We start from the raw sequence: 21421 nt of genomic DNA, 5'->3' as shown, positions 1-21421 counted from the left end.
ATGGAATACTGTGAAACAAAATAGTGGTCACTACTTAGGATTGAATCATTATACTTCACCAGGAATTCTACCTCCTCTTGTCAAGATGATTGGGGAGAAGGATGCATACGCCTGCTTCATTTTAAGAGAAGATAGCTGGTTGTTCACAGACTGTCTAAACAGCAACATTTCCACAGCATATGTTCAAGTCTGTCTTATTGTTTTGCTACCACAATGCTTCAGTGGAAACTCTTCATAGTACAGAAGACAGCAGAACTTTTTACACTAACTTGAATATAAAAAACTTCTACTCCACAAGACACCTATAGATTTATTTGGGACATTAAGCCTCAAGAAGTGACCTGTTTAAAAAAATGTAACTCAACCCTAGAAGTAGGGAGGCAGGGTGGACAATGCCTTTAGCTTTCCAGTAGCTCTTTAAGGCATATTGGAAACATCTCTTCTAACCATTCACTCAAGGTTTTATATGCCCTTTTTAGTCTGATGGAAGAAACAAAAGTAAAAATTCAAACCTTATGTCACCTATCTCTACCTTTATCTTTTTAAAACTCTTCAAAAGATTCTCATTTCTCAGAAGTGGGGAAGGGGCTCTTTATATAGGACTCTGCTGTACAATCATGATGTCCACCGCAAACTCTAACAATCTCACTGGCCTCTCCTCTCTCCAGCAGACCAAGATCTTGGCTCCAAGTCTGCCGCCAAAACTCACTACCCTCTACTCCTCCACAAACACACTATTCCCTCCCTGCGATGGCTTTTGCCTCTTCTCTAGTTTAATATACTTATTCATCCATCTTTGTCCCTCCCTCTGGGAAATCTTTTCTGACTGAACTAAATGGAAGGCTTTCATAGGGCTATTTACCCACTTTCCTAGCAATTATTGTTGCAACTTCACTTTCTTGTGTCCGTCTCTCTCGCTAAACTGCAAGCTTCTGGAGGACAGAAACTGTTCCTAGTTTTGCTCACCCCAACGCATAATGCGTTCAATAAATTTCTACAATGACTGAAATAAATGTATTTATACCTCTGCTTTCTCCTTTTTTCCTAACGCTGTTACCACCAAAACAATTTTAAAACCCAGTGATTCTCACAGACTTCCAAGAGGTCGGATTTGTATTAAACCCACCCTTTACTGGGTCTCGCTGCTCCCTTTTCTGGAAGAAGGGAGATCTCACCAGATCATTAGTTCTGCGTCGGAAACCGAGGAACCAAGTGCGGACCACCCAACTAGCTGTACTTCTATTTTATTACAAGACTGGGAAAAGAGAAATGGGTATGCTTGGAAGACCGCAAAATAATCCCCCAAAGACATCACCATGCCTCTCAAAGCTACTCGCGCTCCCTCTTTCTCAAAGGATGCAGGATGTTGCGGGATACCGGAGAGAAGCTTCAGAATAGAGCTTCCACCAACTCCGAGAGGAATCTGGGGGCTGCTGTCCGCACGCCCCAAATGCGAGGCTGGGAGGAAAGCCTCCGAGGGCGCTGCAAGGAAGAAAGAAAGGGTTCGGCCCGACAGTCCCATGCCCGCGCGCCTTCCGCGCCCCTCGCGCCGCCGCGCGAGCGCGAGCCGCCGGCGGAAGTGCTGCGTCGCGCACTTCCGGGTGTTGTCTGGTCGGTGTCGCCGCGCATCTGTGGTCTCCCGGCTGCCGCCGCCGCCGCTGCCGCCTCGGATCCTGGAGTCAGGAGCGACGTCACCGCCATGGCTGGCATCAAAGGTGGGCCTGGGGCGCTGGGCGCCGGAGGGCTGGGTGACCGCCCGGAGGGAGGGAGAAGGGGGTCCCATGCGGCCCACGCGCGCTGCCGCCCCAGCTCTGGCGCGCGCCACGGGGTCCCTGCTCCGGAGACGGACCCCGGGCCCCCGCCTCCGCCCTCGCAGCTTGGGAGCGGAGGTGGGCGCGGCGCCCTCTTTGAGAGGGCAGCCAGGACGGCGGTTTCTCCATCAGCCTACACTTTCTGCTGATTTCTGCAGCCTCTCTCCCACCCATCGCCCCCCGTACAAGGGATGAAGTCCGCGGTCTGTTAAAAGTCCCGCTGCGACTCCGGCTATCAGACACGTTTTGCAGGAGTTTGCATCCGAGAGAGAGGACGGCGGAGTGTGGGTTTGAGGGGGTTGAGGCCACTAGAAGATGCCAATTATGGAAAATCAGTGTCGTTTCCCATTTAAAGGCGCAAGTGCGATCTTCGGGTGCTGAGCCGAACGAATCCCTCAGGAACGCCCTGGAAGGGTTTAGGGACGGTTTCGAAACCTCGGCGATCACATCCACTCTCATGACCTGTATACGCTCCTAAAACTGATGCATTTTCATTTGTTGTGTTTGTCGGATAGACTAGACCCTGTAATCGACTCCCAAGAGCTCCTGTTCTCTACCCTCTCCACAGTTGCACATTGAGGCTTTTTCACATTTCAAAGTTTTTATTTAGTTAGGGTTTTGTTTGTTTGTTTGTTTGTTTGTTTTAAGATAAAATAGTGTTAAAACTTAAGGGAAAATTACTTGTTCGCATATGTTCTTTAGAAATGGGAATGTTGCATTCTTTCCATCTGTTTAGAAGTTTTGTAGTGTGAATGAAGCAGATAACCATTAACAGCATTCTTAACTCTTTCTACATTGATTTCCTGACCTGCGGCTTTGTAAATGGGCAGCGAAGCAGGAAGTGAAGAACTTTGATAGCGGTGTTTTTTTCTATAATTTCTTTTCTTTAAGGACAGCTTTTGCTGAGCCTCTTTCGCAGAGTCACATTTTTACTGTTTAGTTTTTAATGTCTGAAAACATTTTATTTCCCATATAAAATGTCTTTTGAGCAACTGAGATACTTTTTAATCTTCTTTTGAACTGTAATAGCCCTTTTCAAATCCTTCTGTGAAAGGCAGTTATGATCGAATGCTGTGGTTTTTAGAATGTTGCCAGGTTCTCTGTTCTTCCCTATTTCCTCGTGTTGTTAGTGCAGGAGTCTCTCTCTTAAAATAACTAATTTCTTTCTGTAAACCTAGGTCAATGTAATTAGGTGAAAGTGTCTCAGATGGAATTGTACTTACACTTTTGGTTTCAGTAAGATTTTCTGATATGATTATGATTCTTTATCAGGATGTTTCTTCCTAATGGCCTCTCTTTATATTAACGAGGAATGTTACTATAATTGGAGTCCATTACTTATTTCTTGAGCCATTTGTTTGTTTCTTTGTTATATATTGGGTTTTTCTGGTAACTCCCAGGTTAGGGTACAAGTCCCCTCTTCTACTCTAATTTCTTTGTAATCACAGAACTGCACTCTGTCTCTAGAGTTTAGATAATTGGGCTGTTCGGTCCCTAGCATAGAAGTTTTGGGAAGAGAAACCAGACTCATCTAAGTTTTGCTTCCAAATGTTGCATCACTCATTTACAGTATAAATTCTTGTTTTGTCGATGTGTCATCTAGGACAACCATTTATACATAAATGATGAAATTTGTATATAAGTCAGCCTAGTTGCTGATTTCATAAGACTGAGAAACTATAAGTTTTGGGAACACTTGAGAGCAATTTAACGCCATTGGCTTTTATCTTAACCAGTATGACTGGGAAGTGAGATATCACATAAAATAATTTTTTGATATCTGAATCTTATCTCATTTTACTTCCTTGATTTTTTTCCAAAAGTTATCTTTCATTAATTTTTTAAGAGTATACTAAAAAAATTTATAGATTTTTTTTGACAAGAACATTAATTGTTCTCTGTTGCAGAACAGAGTTATCCTCAGAAACTGAGCCCTAAGGCTACTGGCCTCTTAGCCAAGATTATCAAAAACTGGTATGCTTTTTGAGAGTTTTTCTGCCTGATTTAAAATTTTTTTCAGTCTCCTCCCTCCTTTCAGAGCAGATCTTGCTTATATGCAATGCTACCTCCTCTTTCTTGTTTGTTTCAATATGGAAAACAAGATCATCAAACTTACAAAATGTTATGTTACAAGATAAGGTAACAGTGATCTTTTCTGGGAAAGGAAAGTTAATTTTCACTTAATTTTATTCTGAGTACATGAATTGCTGTTGAAAAAATATAAATGAGCATAGACTATCCTTTAAGAATTTTTTGTTCTGAAATTTGCAAACAACAATTGCATTACAAAACATGAATAAATAACCTCTGAATAAGAGCCTAAGGGTCTGTTTATATAGAATGCTAACTTTAGTGTATGGGCTTTGTGACATCTCTTTCATCTCTTTCACAACCTTTGTGTCTTCCAGGATTCTTAGTTATATTTTGGATAAATGGCTCCTGAAAAAATAAGGTGTTACCATATAGTATTTATGTACTTAGCTGTTTGGCAACTACATTAAACAAGTAAAGATGGTTTTTTACTTCTTCAGCCTGTCTTATAACAGATATCTTTGGTGTTCAGAGAATTTGCATTTTAGATCTAGTTCAACTCTCATTTTATGGAAGAAGGAACTGGCACTCAGATGTAATTATTTAGACAGCTAATATGTGAGTGGTAGGAGGTAGGACCCAGCATCTCCTGACTTTCAGTTAAGTACTGTTTCTGCTTTGTTACATAAGGTATTATCTTTCCTTCTCCACCCCTTCTCTCTCTCTCTCTCTCTCTTTTTTTTTTTACCCGCCTTTGGTTCCCTTCATTCATTCTACAGATATTTATTATTAAAGAGCTGGGGCATGAGCATCAACAACAGAACTTTTCCCTTGTAGAGAGAACAGTTTAGAAGGAAAGACAAATATAAATCAGTATAAGGTTACAGCTGCATGTCTATAACCATGCCACCGTGAATGGGCCCAATCTCATCTGATCTCGGAAGCTAAGCAGTGTCAGGCCTGGTTAGTACTTGGATGGGAGACCACCTGGGAATAACAGGTGCTGTAGGCATTAAAAAAAAAAACACATATATATATATTACAGCTGTGATAACTGCAGAGGGCAGGGGCGTACAGTGCAAGGAGAACATCTGCACATGTATGAACCTCTGCCTGAAATGCTCCCTGCAAATATCCATATGATTCACTGCCTGATTTCATATAGATCTCTGCTCAGATACCACCTCATTGGAGATGACTTCCCAGGTCACTGTGTCTAGAGTAGCACTCCCTCCCTTTACCTGATTTTTTTTTCATAGCACTTGAAATTTGCTTACTTTTTTATCATCGTATTCTCCCACTAGTAATGTAAGCTTCATGAGAGCAAGAGCTTTGATTATATTTATTGCTCTTATCTCCAGTATTAAGAACAGTGTGTGACACACATTAGGTGCTCAATAGATACTTGTTGAATTAATTAATTAATATAATAAGGGAAATTGGTCTAGTCAGGAGATTTAGAAAAACTTCACCAAAGAAAAAAGGATTGAGCTAAAATCTGAAGGAAAAGTAGGAGATAACTTGAAGGAAAGAAGGAGTTGGATAAGAATGCAACCTCCGTGAGTGTAAACAGGCCTTATCTCGTTTATTAACATATCCCCATATTTGGTATTCAGTAGACATTTTTTCAATGAAACATGAATAAAAAGGTGTCTGAGGTAGAAGAGACAACATGCAGTGGCCATATGGGTGAGGAAACGCTGATTTCCAGGAAAGCAGAGAGAGCCAGTGTCACTGGAGTACAGAGGGCAAAGACAAGTAGCCTGATGTGATTGATACATGTCAGGAGAAGTAAGCAGGGAAGATTATAAGGACCTATTTTGAACTGACCAAAGCAAATGATAAACTCAGTATTTTTCTCATCATTTACATTTCATTCCCTTTGTAAATTTAAAGTTCCCCATTTGCTGTAAAATAAAAGTGCAAATTTTCTTTCTGTAACTAGCATTAAGGACTAAGTAAATGCATTCAGAGTTGACATGACCTATGTCAACGATCTAAATGGAAACTACATCTGCCAAGCTACCATGTCAGTGGGTGTCCTTGATTATGACTTTCAATTCACAGAAGTATATCAGTAGTATAGCAGCATTTAACTCTTTTACTGTTAATTTTGGTATGTACATGTTAGATTTTGTCTTGGTGACTTTTAGACCTACAACTCTCGAATTTTAACTACATCATTGGAAAAAAAAAAAGACGTTGTTCTCTTAGCCACTGTAGTTGCAGAAATATGGGTCATATAGAACTCAAAATAAATTGATCATTTATTTCTTTGCTTAATTCTAGGCCATTGATTAACTATGCCTATTCAAGAAAGTCGTTTCTACTCACTGATGTATGTGAAAATACTTTGTAAAATATAATGCTTTGTATGTGTGTGTAACTTTAGAAACTATTTCACCTGTAGAATGCATCTGTTGCTTGTGATAATGTCTTAAAAATAGTAATACCACAGAATGATTGTATCCATTGTCCTGCACATTTTCTAGTGTATAGGAGTTTTGAGGAGGAAACCTTGCTATAGTTTTACCAACTATTTAAAGCCCGCTAATAAAATTAAATTGGTTAAATTAATTGACAACTCAGTAAAATTGATTGATTAAAATTATTAACTACAGATATTCTTAGACACTTTTTCTCACTAGTTTCGTGTGTGTTGGGGTGTACTTACATACAAAGAAACAGGAGCTGAGCCAGAGAGATTTTCCCAAAGGATGAGGCTTCTGAAGTCCAGTAAAGCTGACAGTGTAGAGTTCCTCCACATACTGCTTTTCAAAGCTGTAATGATCTGTGGAGTAAATATACTACTAACATCTGAAGGAGCATTGATCTTGCAGGCTGGGATACTCATTAGAAATGAAACCAGTAATTAGGGAATGCAGCAATGTGCTAGTGATACATCAGGGCTTTGAAAATCAATATTGCTTTACTTTGCCTTGAAGATGCTACAGAAGACTTATTCTGAGACTAGATAACTTACACTTCAGAAAATACTCACTTTCAATACACTTTTGGAGGGTGTGTGTGTGTTGTTTTGCTTTTTGCTTCAGGAATCATAAGTAATGTTCAGACTTAATAAAAATAATACTAATTTAATATTTCTATTTGACTTTTTATCTACTTTGCAGCTTTGATTAGTTTGTCCTTTGGAGGAGCAATTGGGTTGATGTTTTTGATGCTTGGATGTGCCCTTCCTATATACAAGTATGTAAAATTTTTATCTTTTTGAGTGTATAACAAAGGTTTTCTACTTTTATAGCTTAATTTTATTTTATTTTATTTTATTTCTTTACTGCTGTAGAAGTAATCCTAAGAAATGTTCATTTGCCACGGACAAAAAGTTTTCACTTAAAATTTGTAAATATTTTAGGACACCAAAGTGCAAAAGAGACTTTCAGCTATTGTTCCTAAACTACTGCTAAGTTTGTAATGGTAAGATAGCAAGCAATGGAATAGTCCAGCACCACAGCTCATTTTGGAGCCCCTACTGATGAAATTAAATACAAGAAAATTAAAAATGTCTTTTCAGTAAAAAAATACCATAAGCAGAGTCAACAGACAGTTAACTAAGAAAAAAGTCATGTAAGCAATTACTTACCTTAGAATAGAAAGAACTTTTAAAAATTAATAGGATAAATTAGAAAAATATAGACAACTCAGTAGAAAAATAAGACATATGAACAACAAAAACGTTTTCAACAAATATGAAAAAGAACTGCATATTGCATGTAACACATGAAAATATACTTAATCTCACTCAAAACTAAATGAAATCCATTGGCAAAAATAAAAGATACGAGCAAATAGGCATTGTCATGTACTGTGAGTAGAGTATAAATAAGGGGAGTTTTGGAGGCCAGTTTGCTTGCAGCTCTCAAAACGTATCTATTCTTTGAACTAGCTCTTCCACTTCTTAGAATTTCTCATAAGAATCTGCTGCAGAAGTTTGCAAAGATATGTGTAGTTGGATGAGAGTGTGGATGTTCATGGCAGCCTTGTTTATAAAAAAAAAAAAAAAAAAAACTGGAAGCCTCCTAAAGGTCTATCAAAAGAAAATGTTTAAATTATGGCACATCCACCAATGGAAATATGAAGCAGTCTTAAAAAGAATGAGGAAGAGCTGTAAGTGCTAATATATAAAGTTCAAGATATATTGTTAAATGAAAAAGTGCAGTGATTCATTCATATATTTTAAAGTTTATCTGTATGGAAATATGAAAGGATCCACAAGAAGCTCAATAGAAGAGTGGGTAGGGGAGATGTCGGCAACTTTGAGGTTCCACCATTTTGTGCTTTTGTAGTGTTTGAATTTTTTTCTTTCTTTTTTTTTTTTTTAATTTACTGAAGTGACATTGGATAATAAAATTACAGGTTTCAAGTGGAGTTTGTTCCTTAGCATTTGTTCATTTATAATTTTTTCTATTACCATGTTTAGGAAAAGATTTTTAGTAAAAACATAGATAAATCTTTGCTTATCATAAACCTGTAAGTATAAGCAAATCTCCACTATTATGTGTAGTTTATTTTACAGTAGTTTTAAAGATTGTTTTTAACTTTTTATTTTGAAATAATTATGGACTCTCTAGAATTTGCAAAAGTAGTACATGGTGGTCCCCTGTACCTTTCACACAGCTTCCCCCAGTGGTACTGTCTTACATAACTATAGTTATGTTAGCAAAACCAGGAAATGACATTGGCACAATACAATAGCCAGACTGTAGACTAAAAGCCATCTATTTTTATTGTGATAAATTTTGAGTTCTGGCTGAAAGCCTTCAATATTACTTTCAGTTCATTTTCCGTATTTTGATTTCAGTATTTTGGGAATTCCTGGTGACCTAAGAAAAGTTTGAAGGTGTTCCAGCTTAATGCTAAGATAGGATATCATTGAAGTCAAGGGCATGCATCTGGACTTTTAAAAATTATTGTGTTAATATTCTCATTTTTTGTATGCCTATTTATTGATAACCTAAAATGAAAAATATTTTTAATTTTAGGCCTTGATTCCAGGTGTTATAATTTATAAAGCATTTTCTTTTGTGACATAAGAAATATTTCATTATTGTGTCATAATTGACATTAAGAATACTGTGACTAAATGTTTCTGTTTTCAGTGTTCAAGTTATAGCTTATTTTTAAACTATCATGTTTTTAAACTACTTTGCAATGTTTCTTTGGTCTTTATTTTTTGAAGTATATTTTATATGTAAGAAAACGACATAGCAAAAACTATATTAACTTATTTTTCTTTTTCTAGCCAATACTGGCCTCTCTTTGTTCTGTTTTTTTACATCCTATCACCTATTCCATACTGCATAGCAAGAAGATTAGTGGATGATACAGATGCTATGAGTAACGCTTGTAAGGAACTTGCCATATTTCTTACAACAGGCATTGTCGTCTCAGCTTTTGGACTCCCTATTGTATTTGCCAGAGCACATCTGGTAAGTGAATGCATTCTTCACTAATGAAAGTTTCTCGGAGCAAAAAGTTTTTGTTAAATAACATGAAAAAGAAAGAGACATAGCAACCTAGAGGATAGAGATAAAAATCTTTTATTGTTGTTAACTGATAAATATTATATTGGAGAGTATGGCTGGGGTCTGCAGCAGCGGTTGGCTTTGCCAATCCTTTGATCTGAGAGTTGGGACAACTAACCAAACCAGTGCTGAACAGCCACAGGCCTGCCCTGTACAGCTTAAAACACGGAAGATCCAAGGAGATTTTGTGTTCTTTGCAAGTGAGAAAGTGCAAAAGAGGAGAAGGGGCTGGGCTACATATACTCTGTTCTTCCTCCCACATTCCCCAGTCCCTCCACCTCTGGGGAGGTACAGAAGGCAGAGAAGACAGGGACTGGCCACCTTTCTACATGGAGGGGGCAATTACTCTTCCTGCCCCTTTAAAAGAATGTACATGAGTTTGTTTTCACCTCTGATAATTTAAATTTAATCTGTTTTCTAGATAAAATATTAGATTCACTAAGGAAGAGTTGGAACAAATTTTTTATAAACAGAAAATTGTGGCATTCTGTGCTGCTTTTTCCTAGCCCAGAAGTCAAGGTTGCTTTTGAAAGCTAATCAATCTTTCCTGACTTTTTTTTTCTTAAGGAACCAGAGATAAATAAAAGTATTTTTTATAAACAGAAAATTGTGGCATTCTGTGCTGCTTTTTCCTAGCCCAGAAGTCAAGTTGCTTTTGAATAGCTAATCATCTTTCCATGACTTTGTCTTTCTTAAGGAACCAGAGATAAATAAAAGTAGCAATATAGAAGTACTATTAAGTGTTCAGTAGTGTAAAAGTTATTATTACAAATCATACTTGTTTTAGATCATGACTGACATGACTAGAGCCTTGATTCGCTTTTCATTATCTTTTTGCTCTTTGTGTGTCTATTAACTGAGTGTTTATATCTTATTTCCATAGATTGAGTGGGGAGCTTGTGCACTTGTTCTCACAGGAAACACAGTCATCTTTGCAACTATACTGGGCTTTTTCTTGGTCTTTGGAAGCAATGATGACTTCAGTTGGCAGCAGTGGTGAAGAAATTACTGAACTCTTGTTAAATGGACTTCTTGTCATTTGTTGGCCATCCATGCACACAGGAGAGGGGGCAGCAATGCTGAATGGTATAGCAAGCCTCTTGGGGGTATTTTAGGTGCTCCCTTCTCACTTTTATTGTAAGCATACTATTTTCACAGAGACTTGCTAAAGGATTAAAAGTATTTTCTCTTTTAGAAAAGCTTGACTGATTTCCCACTTACCTGTAGTATGCTTTTTGTGGTGTCCTGCTGACTTCAAATATTTATGTGTTTTCCCTGTTCAGTTTTTCGGTTTTTTTTTTTTTTTTTGGATCAATATGCGACATTAAACATTTTTTAAATGTAATAACCATTCACGTTGGTTAGCAGTTAGATTTCTGCTGTTACTGGGCTAAAGTGTATCCTTTCTTTTAAAATTATTTAACCTTTGTTATTACAAAAAGTTATAAAAGTACGTTTTCAATCAGTCAGGATGACATCACTCCCAATTTTATGCAAACATGCAGACTGTTGGCATACCTTATAGACTATATACTCAGTGCAAATATAGCTGCATTTATACCTCAGAGGGGCCAAGTATTAATGCCCATGCCCTCTATAAGTGTTGCTGGTTTTGCCAGTAAGCAGGTGTTTTGTGAATTGAAAATTATTTTATGGAATTGCTACAAAGGAGTGCTTTTCTTTTCAACTGTTAGAAGAATTTTTTGTTAAATTTTAAGGTAAAAGTGTAAAAAACAGATTTTGACATATGATTTTTATTTATGTCTACAATAGTTAAAGTAGGATGAGTTGCATTGTGGGAAGAAGCGATGTTGAAATTCCATTTTTTGAATCCTGTTTCTATTTATAAATGAAAATTTTGGTGTTCTATCAGCCTTTCATGTTTTACCATGGGTAAAATGGACATTCATGGAACTACTACTGATAAGGGAAAGTTGTATGTTTGCATCATATATACCAGAAAACCTTTCCTTGCTCCCTCCTTTTAAATTATTTTGTACAATGTATATATTAAGTAAAATTACTTTTCATATATAGCTTAATAACACTTTAAATTGGAGACGTGTAACTCACCTAGAAAGGAATTGCTATGCCATGCATTCAGAGTGCCCCCTGTGTCCCACAAGGCCTTGACACGATTAACAAGTGACTTGTTAATATCGCAGATAATTCATACATCAACAATTTAAGATTTAGACCATGGTAATTTTAGTTCTTATTCTCTAAGATTATATCATATGTAATTTAAAAATATTTAAGACAAGTTTCCTGTATACCTCTCAATTATTTTGATTTTTATTTCATCATGATAGATCTGCTGTTTCCTTTTAATGGCATTTATTGTGTGAATTAATGCAAAGAAGCTAAATCCAGCTGTATAGCAGCTTCAGACACAAACCTGACCTAAAACTTCCCAGTAACCAGGCATGATCAAATCGTAGTGGTTATTTGCAGCTCAGAATTATCAGTACTTTTTTCAGGAGCTAATTATGAAAATGTTCAAGTTGATCTGCCAGTATTTTGTTAAGGATATTTGTTTGTATGTTTATTCAGTATACTTACATAAAAATTGTTTTGCCTTCAGACAAAACTGAGTAATCATGACAGCTATCTCTTGTTTTTATAAAGTTTATTTCTCAAGAAAATGGGAACAAATTTTGGGTTTGTTTATCTTTTTACTAAAGATGCCTAAAGGCCACAGGTTTTATAGCTGAACTCAAGTTGTTAACTTTTAGCTGTGAGATGGGAAGCAGAATGAAATATCTGCATGTGGTTTTCCCATTACACGTTAGGCTGAAAACGGTTTGCAGTGTTATAATGTAGACTTAAAGAAGGTACAGGTACACATGAATTAGCTGGTAAAACAGTTGGAAACTCAGTGCCTGTGATGTACTCGATTTTTTTGGCAGGAAGTACATTCTCTGGTCCTTCCCCATTTTCTCTTCTAGAATGTTAGTGCAGTGCACTACAACTGTTTCATTCGCTGGCCCATAGACTTTTTCTAACAGCTGCATATTCTTTCTGTATACTAACTGCTTTGGCAGCATTGTGTCTTTGATCTTGCATACTAGCTTGACATAGTGCTGTCTCAGATTTCTAGTCTAGTTACTTGAGGTATGAATTTTCCATAGAATATGCACTGATACTGCATTGCCATTCTTCTATGGAAAGAAGATTTTGATGATGAAACAATAAAGATTTTAAATATCTATTTTTAGTTTGTGGGTGTTTTTGAAATGAAAATGTGCTACACACTTCAGTTCCTGAAGTGCATTATCCATTTTAATAGTGTGATATAAAGCAACTGTGACATTAGTTATAACATTAGACTTGCAGAAGTTTAGCTTCCCAATAAAATTGAAACCATAGTAATAAATATTACAATGGAGCCCTATGATTTTGAGCTATAGAAAAGGATTGGCAATCTGGGGAAGTAGAATTTCACCCAACCTTTTATAAAAACAGCCATAGAGGTTTTGTTGACATAAAAAATTTGACTACTGATAATCTAAAATCAAGGTTGTACTAGTTCTTAAATTTCAGAACTTTTTTGACTGCATGTTTTAATATATTTGTTAACATTTATTATTAGAGTATTTTGCTTTTGAAAACATTTCAAACAGTTAAAGGTAAAAAATCTGTGTGGTACAATGTAAACAGAGAAAAGTACTGTTCTCTTTTATCAGACATGATTCTTGTCCCAAATTGTCCTAATTATAGCTCATATACTTTGTAAAGTTCAGATTATAGGTTCTTCACATCTGCTTTAATATGACTTTGCGAGGCATTGTCAAAATAATCCAGATTTCTAGCGTAACTCTAGAACATATTAAACATGACCGGATTCATAAATTTTAGATAACTCTTAATAAGCCTATCAAATTTAGCAAGCAGCCATGATGCAGCATTACTGTTAAGTGAAATGTACATTTTAGATCTCGGGATGCTTTATGATGTATAAAATTGGTGGGAAATCAAATTCATATTTTCTCCACATAAACCTGTATTGTCCTTTCTCTCAGTGAAGATTAGGAAGCTCTTATTTTACTACAGGCCTCCTAATTTTCTGGCAGAACATATCCTGTAAAATAAATATTCCAGATAACTGAAGCCTAACTCAAAAAGACCTAACGTTTGCTAATTGGAAACCTGAATGAAAGCAAAAGATACCATCTGCCAGCAGTGGTGTGCAGACTTTGGCAGATGTAAGTTCGGCAGATGTAAGTTTTTCAGTTTTTCAGGGGCTGACAAGATTCTGCATTCCGCTGCTTCTACCAGATGCAGATTTGTGACTTTGGCAGTGGTTTCGTGACCTCGGTGGTACTGGAAAACTTCCTGACATCTGGATTACAGGAGTGGGGCACATCTAGTGGAGATCTCTTTAACTTTTGCCCTTCCAAGCAGTCCAGTGATTCTTTTTTTCTTATCTTTTGGGGAAAAAAAAGCAAGTGCCAGTGGGGAAAGGTTAATGTTTTCAACAAATGTTGCTGGGACAACTGGATATCCACATGGTGAAGAATGAAGTTGGACCCCTGCCTCACACTGTATTCAAGAATTAACTCAAAATGGATCATAGACCTAAATGTAAAAGCTAAACTATGGAAGTCTGAGATTTATATAAGTGTAAATCCTCGTGATCTTGGACTAGGCAATAGTTTCTTAAATATGGCAAGCAATGAGCAACCAAAGCAAAAATAAATTGTGCTTCATCAAAATTTTTAAGCCATTGTGCTTCAAAGGACACTATCAAGAAAGTGAAAAGACAACCTATGGAATGGGAGAAGATATTTACAAGTTGTATATCTTATAAGGATTAAATATCCAAAATATATAAATAACGGTGGGAAGACAACACAATTAAGAAATGGGCAAAGCATATGAATAGACATCTCTCCAAAGATACAAATATCAATACATGAAAAGATGCTCTACATAATTCATTAGAGAAATGCAAATCCAAACCACAATGAGATACCACTTCATACCCATTAGGATGGCTAGAATAAAAGATAAGATGGCAAGGATGTAATATTGGAACCTTCATATATTGCTAGTGGGAATTTTAAATGGGGCAACTGTTGTGGAAAACATTTTGCAATTTAAAAAGTTGAACAGTTGCCACATGACCCAGCAATTCCACTCCAAAAGAATTGAAAACATCTATACAAAAACGTGTACATGAGTATTCGTAATATCTAAAAAGTATCTGTTCTTTTGTGAAATGTCCGAATTTTTTGCACATTTTTATTGTATCGCTTATTACTGAGTTGTAAAGTCCTGTGTCAGATATATGTATCATCTCTCCCATTCTAAGATTTGTGTTTTGCTTTCTTGATGTCTTTCAAAAATAAATTTTTTATTATGATGAAGTTATCAACTTTTGCTTTTAAAAATGGTTAGTACTTTTTATGAGTTTTAAGCATTCCTCAACTACCTCTAAAGTCATGAAGTTATTTCCTTCCAGAAGTGTTACAGTCTTACCTCTCATGTTAAGGCCTACGATTCATCTCAAATTATGTTTTGTGTATGGTATGAAATAAGAAATGAGGTTAATTTTTTTCCATATTAATACTCACTTCCAGCACTGCTTATTGTTAAGACTATCTCCCCTTTGAAGTACTTTGACACTTTTGTAAAAAATTGACCATATAAAGTGTGACTAGCTTTATAGTAAGCCTACTTACTTTTCCTTTTCTTTAAAATTGTTTGTCTATGTTAAGTTCTTAGTACATTCATATAAACTTTAGAATTAGCTTGTCAATTTCTGTTTTTAAAAAGCCTCTGCAATTTTTATTGGGATTGCATTGAATCTATAGGTCAATTTGGAGGAGAATTGAAATTTTATTGTGTGAATTATCTATAGCAATAGATAATTCACACAATAAACAAACCAAATTCACACATAACAAACCACCCCAAAACTTGTTAACTTTAAACCAACAATTATTTATTTAGCTCACAAATCTGCAATTTGTGCAGGGCTTAACAATGAAAGTTCATCTCTGCTCCACATGGTGTCAACTGAGGTGACTCAACTGGGGGCTGGTAGATCATCTCCCAAGATGACTTATTTAATGGCAAGCAAATTGATGTTGGCTGTCAGCTGGGAGCTCAGCCAGGATGAAGCCCAAGGGCCTCTCTTTCTGTCCATGTGAGTCTCTGCCTCTCCATGGAAATTTGGCTTCCTTACTACCTGATGGCCTGACTCAAGAGCAAATGTCAAGAAAACCAGTCAGAAGCATATGGCAATTTTATGACCAACCTTGGGAGTCACATAGCATCACTTCTGCCATACTCTATTGGTCAAGCCAGTCAAAAAGGTACCTTCCCCACACTCGGGTTCAAGAGAAATGGCCATAGACCACTTACTGGGAAAAGTGTCAATGTTATTTTGTAAGAAATGCATACGGAAAGGAATATAGTATGATGTCCATCTTTAGAAAATGTAAACCGCCACAATATTAAATGTTTCAATCATTGAACAGAGTGTATCTCTCGATTTATTTTATTATTTTTTTTATTTTTCTCAGCAAATGTTTTGTAGTTTTTAGTGTGCAGGTCTTATTTTACTATATCCCTAAATATTTCAGATTTTCTGATGTCATACTAGCACATTCTCAGATCTGGAGTATAAGGTATGTTTCCATATCTCGTTCCTGTTTAGGAAACTCTATCCAGGTTTTTAAATTTATTTAATAATAGGTAAACCATACAACTTCACTTCATGAAAAGTAATACGAAGCAAATAAAGCAGGGTGAGCAGGTGGGAATGATGTGGTGGAGAGGGGGTTTATTTTAGTCAAGGTGGTTCTTCCTGGTGTATCATTTGAGGAGAGATGAGTGATATGAAGGAGCCACCATATGTAGATCTGAGTGAGAATATTCTCAATGGAGGAAAGAGCAATTTCGAAAGCTCAAAAACTTATTGGTTTAGGCAGATAGAGGTCAATATAGCTGTACTGCAGTGAAGAAAATGCCAAAAGGCGAAGTTGGCAACCGATAAGCAGATAAACTTCATTGTCTTTTGTAAACTTAGAGGTGACATACCATCACCCCGTCATAATATTTGTCACACAGACCAACTTCGGTTAAATGAGGGAAAATGTGAATACCAGGAAGAGAGGAGGGATCATTGGGGATGATCTTAGAGGCTATTTACCACAGTGATTTTTACAGTTTTTGTTCTTTTCATAAAATATTGGGGAAGAGAAATTTCTTAATCTGGCTGCTTCACTCGGCTATATTTACCTAGTAGTCTTTTGCATACTGGTTTTCATGTAAATTTTTAAATTTACACAAAAGTAGAGAAAAGAACATATTTGACTCCCATGTCCCCATCATGCCACTTCAATTTTCAACATGTGTCCAATCTGTTTCATGTATATGTCCCCCATTTCCCCTACTCCAGATTATTTTAAAGCAAATCAAATACATCATTTTGTCTGTGGGTATCTCTAAAATGTGAACCTTTTTTTTGACATAACCATAATATTACACCTGAGAAAATTAGAAATAATGCTTTAATATAAAGTTAGTGTTGAAATTTCCCCTATAAATATCCTTTTGCAGTTGGTTTATTTGACTCTGCACATTTACATAAGCATATAAATAGAAAAATTATAAAAATGTGTTTAGGGTTAGTTATATATTTAAGAAATGGGGAGGAAATTATCTTTCTTCTATCCTGAACATGTTCCCTTGAATTCAGATCATTACAGTGTCACCCATTAGGAATGAACACACTGTTCTTTCTATAGGAAAATACCATCTAATTTCTAAAATAAATTATAAGCAAAGTTGAGAAAATCTCCCTTTAGTAAGGTAAAGATACCAGAAAACGCCACCCATATGCCTTCACACTAGTGGATCACTAAGGCACTCCATATTCTCAGATTGGCCATGCAACTAAACCAAGGTAACAACTGCATTATACGAACTGCAAATTCCCTGCAAGTGAAAAAATATATAAATACATAATTATCTCAATTGTAGCTTAAAAGGTGTTTCTAAGATAGCTGCAGCAAAAAACAAGCAAGACAGAGACACTTCATTAGAAATAATATGGCATTCCTAGCTATTGTTATAATTGTTCCAGGACATGAGGCCCAAAGGAGATTAATATTGCAACTATTTGACAATGACCAGCTGCCAAATATAGAGTGAGAAATTAAAACCATTATTAAGGAAAGGGGGAGTCAGGGAAGTTAATAGTGTTCTATTAGTACTAGGAAAATGTTTTCTCTCAGTTTTTTAACGAGCCACAAAAATATCACTTTGTTCTTTTAATGGGTGGGAAACAAGTGGAAGAAATATATGCCAGTTGTTTGTGAAACTTTAGACACCAGATTTTTTTATTTCTTCCTGCAAAATTCTTGCTGGATGAATAGAGACAGGTTGGGAGAAAGCTGCTTTACTTTCTCCTGTGTTGAAAAATTAACAAAGCACACAGTCATAATGCCTTCAGGTTTAAAAGTAAGGGGTATTTTACCTACATCTTGCTTTGGCACACTAGGGAACCTGGGCCTACAGAGGGAATGGCTCGGGTCACACAGCTGGTTAGTGCTAGCACTGAGACTAAAACAGACTCCCTGCCTCCTGGAGAGGTGCTCTGGCCACTTCACCACAGAGTAGCCTTGCTAACATCAGAATCAGCAGAGATTAGGAATTGAATGCTAAAGTATTAATACCCATTTTACTAGATCATTTCTTTCGAAAGGCTTTGGAAATAGGTGTAGTTCAGAAATGTCACAAAATGTAATCACTACCTTCTCTGTGCTGAACCATGAGATAACAAGGAACCAAGTTTCCTGCACCATCTGCTATGTTATAAATATGTAAAGAAGAATCTGTTGGAAGCGACTTGAATCTGCAGTCTTAATAGCTGGCATTTTAATCAGGACAATTACCCATGATTGCCACTTATTCTTTTATAGCAACTGGTCATTGCAATGCCCATCATTCATTGGTCTCTGCAGTGTCCTATGATTACAGTGGTCATCTGTAATCTGCTTCACCGTCAACCTGCTCCTCATTGTTAGATCTCTTCTCCTTCACCCAGGTTTGGCAGCCTGGCTGCCAGGGCCTCTCAGGTGACTGCAGAGCCATCTCTGCCTCCAGGAGGTCGGTCACATGAGCTGAGTAGCATCCCTTGGGCAGAGGAGTAGAACTGGGCCTCATGGCACTTTTCTTGTTGGAAAGATCTCCTAATCCTTGCCGGGACAAATTATTCAAAAGTATCTGGGCTTTCTTTACCATGTTCTTATGGAACTGATGAACAAGGATTGATGAATCAACAGACTGGATGTGTATTAGTGAACGCTCCCTGCGTCTGCATGGGTAGAAAAAAACGAGATTGGACTGTCTTCTTTGGAGAAGTTTAACAATTGGGTGGATCGCTAAACCTAGGTTACCCATTTAAAGCCACTGGCTGCCTGTTGGTCATGACAGCTGCCAGCAGAGTAAAATCAGCAAGGGGGAGTGGCTGCCTATGCATAAGAGAGACAGGGCTGCCCTGTGAGCCTAGCTTATTCAAAACAGTAGGTCAGGAGGTGACCTGAAGTTTTCACAGAACATTTTCTAAGCAATGCCATTTTAATAGACAATGGTATCCATAATTCCTTGGTCCTCTTAGGAAGGCGAATTTTGTGGCTTTATGTTAAATATTTTCTAATTAAGCTTTGTCAGCATTCTGAACTTTTCAGTTATCATGGCTTATCCCATTTTCAGGGATTTCTTAATCACCAGAATTTTACACAACGATGTTTTCAAACAACTGGATGAGGCCCCCTTCTACCAAAACTCGAAAAAATGTTACAGAAAGAGCTCCTACCAAGCCCTTCAGAGTAATTTGACTGATAAAAGGTGGGAGGCCAAGGATCAGAATGTATACGCCCAGTGGGCACCGTTTCCATGAGTCACTTAGCTCTAGTACTTTTGGCCTACAGAACCTAATTCACTTGTCCAGGGCTACTGCCTACAGGACAGAGGCTGCTGGCCCCTTCCATGCATTTGTAGAGGATAAGCATGATATGTTCAAATAATATTCTGGTTGGGCGAACAAATGGGCCAGAACGAGACAGAAAGCAGGCGTGTCATGGGGACCACTTCTAGATCAAACAAAAGGAGAAAAATATCAATCCAGTTCTGGAAGCAAGGTTAGAGCCATTAGATTAGTAGTAAGAGAGGCGAATAAGCAGATGCTATCAGTCATGTGTCTGAGGGAATTGGGGAGGTGATGGGCAGGGTCTTAGGAGTGGCAGAATCAGTAACTGAAGGACAGAGAAACTAAAGTTGCCAGTTGCTGAGGGAACATCTTGGGCAGCAGTCTGGAACAGAAAGAATTAAGTCCTAACAAAGGGAATGAGGACTGGGAGACAACAGTCTATTCTCTACCCTTCTTAGATCCCAGAGTCCCCTTTGTGCAGACGGATGACCCTTGCTGGCTTTGATGGGTTTTCCTTAGAGTCATTCTCTCAAATCACATTGTTCTTTATACTGCACAGTCACATGAAACTCTTCCTACAGGATGCAAATAGAAGGGAAGGAAGTAGATGTCCTGGTTTAACTAGAGGAGCAGAAATTATCCCTGACCATTGACAGAGATCAAAGGGCCATAGATCTGGAGGCCAAATTGCACTTTAAAAGCCTCCTTATGCAACTAATTTTAAAGATTGAACATTCTCTTTTAAGCATTTCCCTAATCATTAAAATCATCACTTTAAAAAATTATTGAAGTGTAATGTACATACAGAAACTTATATATATCTTAAGTGCACAGTTCAAAGGATTTTCATAAACTAAATACATACATCTGTGTAGCCAGCTCCCCAAAAATGCCTCTCTAAAAAGCACCCATTTTAACAGTTCTGTAATAGTCTACCATAATTTACCTATTCTCTTAATGTTGACATTATTTTCTGTAATAAATAATGCTGCAATGATTATTTAAATTTTCTCCCAACTTATATACACCACCACCACTACCCCATTTGCCTTTCTGGGTTGAAATCTAAGGATCACTATTTTAGTGACATGTTTGTAATGATCTTAGAGTCGTTTAACATTTCCTTGGCTGTCTATTGTTTCCCCCTTGACTGTTCCCAACCCTGGGAAATCCCATTTGTCCATGTTGTCTCCTTTGAGCTATTGAATGTGGTGTGAGGAAGTACAGAACTGTGATAGTTAAGACCATCCCAAATTCATGCCATCTGTTCATCAGGGCCCTCGTTGCTTGTTGTATTATGTTCTGTGTGCTAAGACTGGGCAGTTTGCTTGCCTTAATGTTAGTGAGTGATATTGACCTATAACTTTCTAAGTGACCTGTAACTTCTAATATTGATTCACTGGTTTTTAAATATTAAAAGCTTGCAGTTTTATATTTTGAGAAGGATGGAAATGATTGGTTTTGGAAGCTTAGATACTTACACAATGCTTCTTATGGTAACGTAGATATAATCCTGGATAAGCAGATGATTTTAAGCAATACACAAATAAACATCTTTCATTTAAACAAGTATGTGTTTATTTTAGTGAGTACTGGAATAAAACGTAATTAGTACACTACGCCCAATTTCCACCAATGCAATTTCTTAAGAGGGAAGGTTTTTAAAAGAAAGTTGAGTTAAAGTTGATTTAAAGAAAACTAGGAATTATATAACAGTCCAGGTGACCTGCAGATGTGGTAGTGCTGTGAAAGTACAAGTTAAATGACATTGCTTCACTATAACTCGTAGGTGCTGACAACTTCCTCTCGGTGTATTTTAAACCCTAACAGACGAAGAAAAACAGGGAGGTATTTAGGATATGCCAAGAAAAAGGAACCAGACCCTAAAAGTTGTACTAAAATAGTGTTTACTTCTGGTATTGGTCTCTTCATGTGACATATTTCATAAATAACTTTTTTTTTTAACAATTTGTAAGTTGTTACTAGTCTTATCTGGATTTTAAGTTTATTAACATAGCTCTGAGATAATATCAGCCTTTTCAGTTTTAGACCAAATTTATCAGATTAGTAGAAATGAGTATCTAGATCATGTA

The 21421-nt window shown here is 37.0% G+C and overlaps 1 protein-coding gene and 1 pseudogene across 1 annotated transcript; both read left to right on the top strand.

The window, feature by feature from the left end:
* The first annotated feature begins 1563 nt into the window (after positions 1-1563).
* Positions 1564-12596, top strand: LEPROTL1 (leptin receptor overlapping transcript like 1). Its single transcript, XM_006916340.2, has 4 exons — positions 1564-1715; positions 6974-7049; positions 9103-9289; positions 10269-12596. The coding sequence occupies exons 1-4, from the start codon at positions 1700-1702 to the stop codon at positions 10383-10385; spliced, it is 396 nt and encodes a 131-aa protein (XP_006916402.1). The 5' UTR covers positions 1564-1699; the 3' UTR covers positions 10386-12596.
* LOC112483392 lies at positions 4736-4854 on the top strand (annotated as a pseudogene).
* Positions 12597-21421: the final 8825 nt, after the last annotated feature.

The sequence above is a fragment of the Pteropus alecto genome, unplaced genomic scaffold (assembly GCF_000325575.1).
Source record: "Pteropus alecto unplaced genomic scaffold, ASM32557v1 scaffold24, whole genome shotgun sequence".
In the NCBI taxonomy this organism is placed as follows: Eukaryota; Metazoa; Chordata; class Mammalia; order Chiroptera; family Pteropodidae; genus Pteropus; species Pteropus alecto.
The sequence above is the reverse complement of the archived record's forward strand: the minus strand, read 5'-3'. Positions and strand labels throughout refer to the sequence as shown.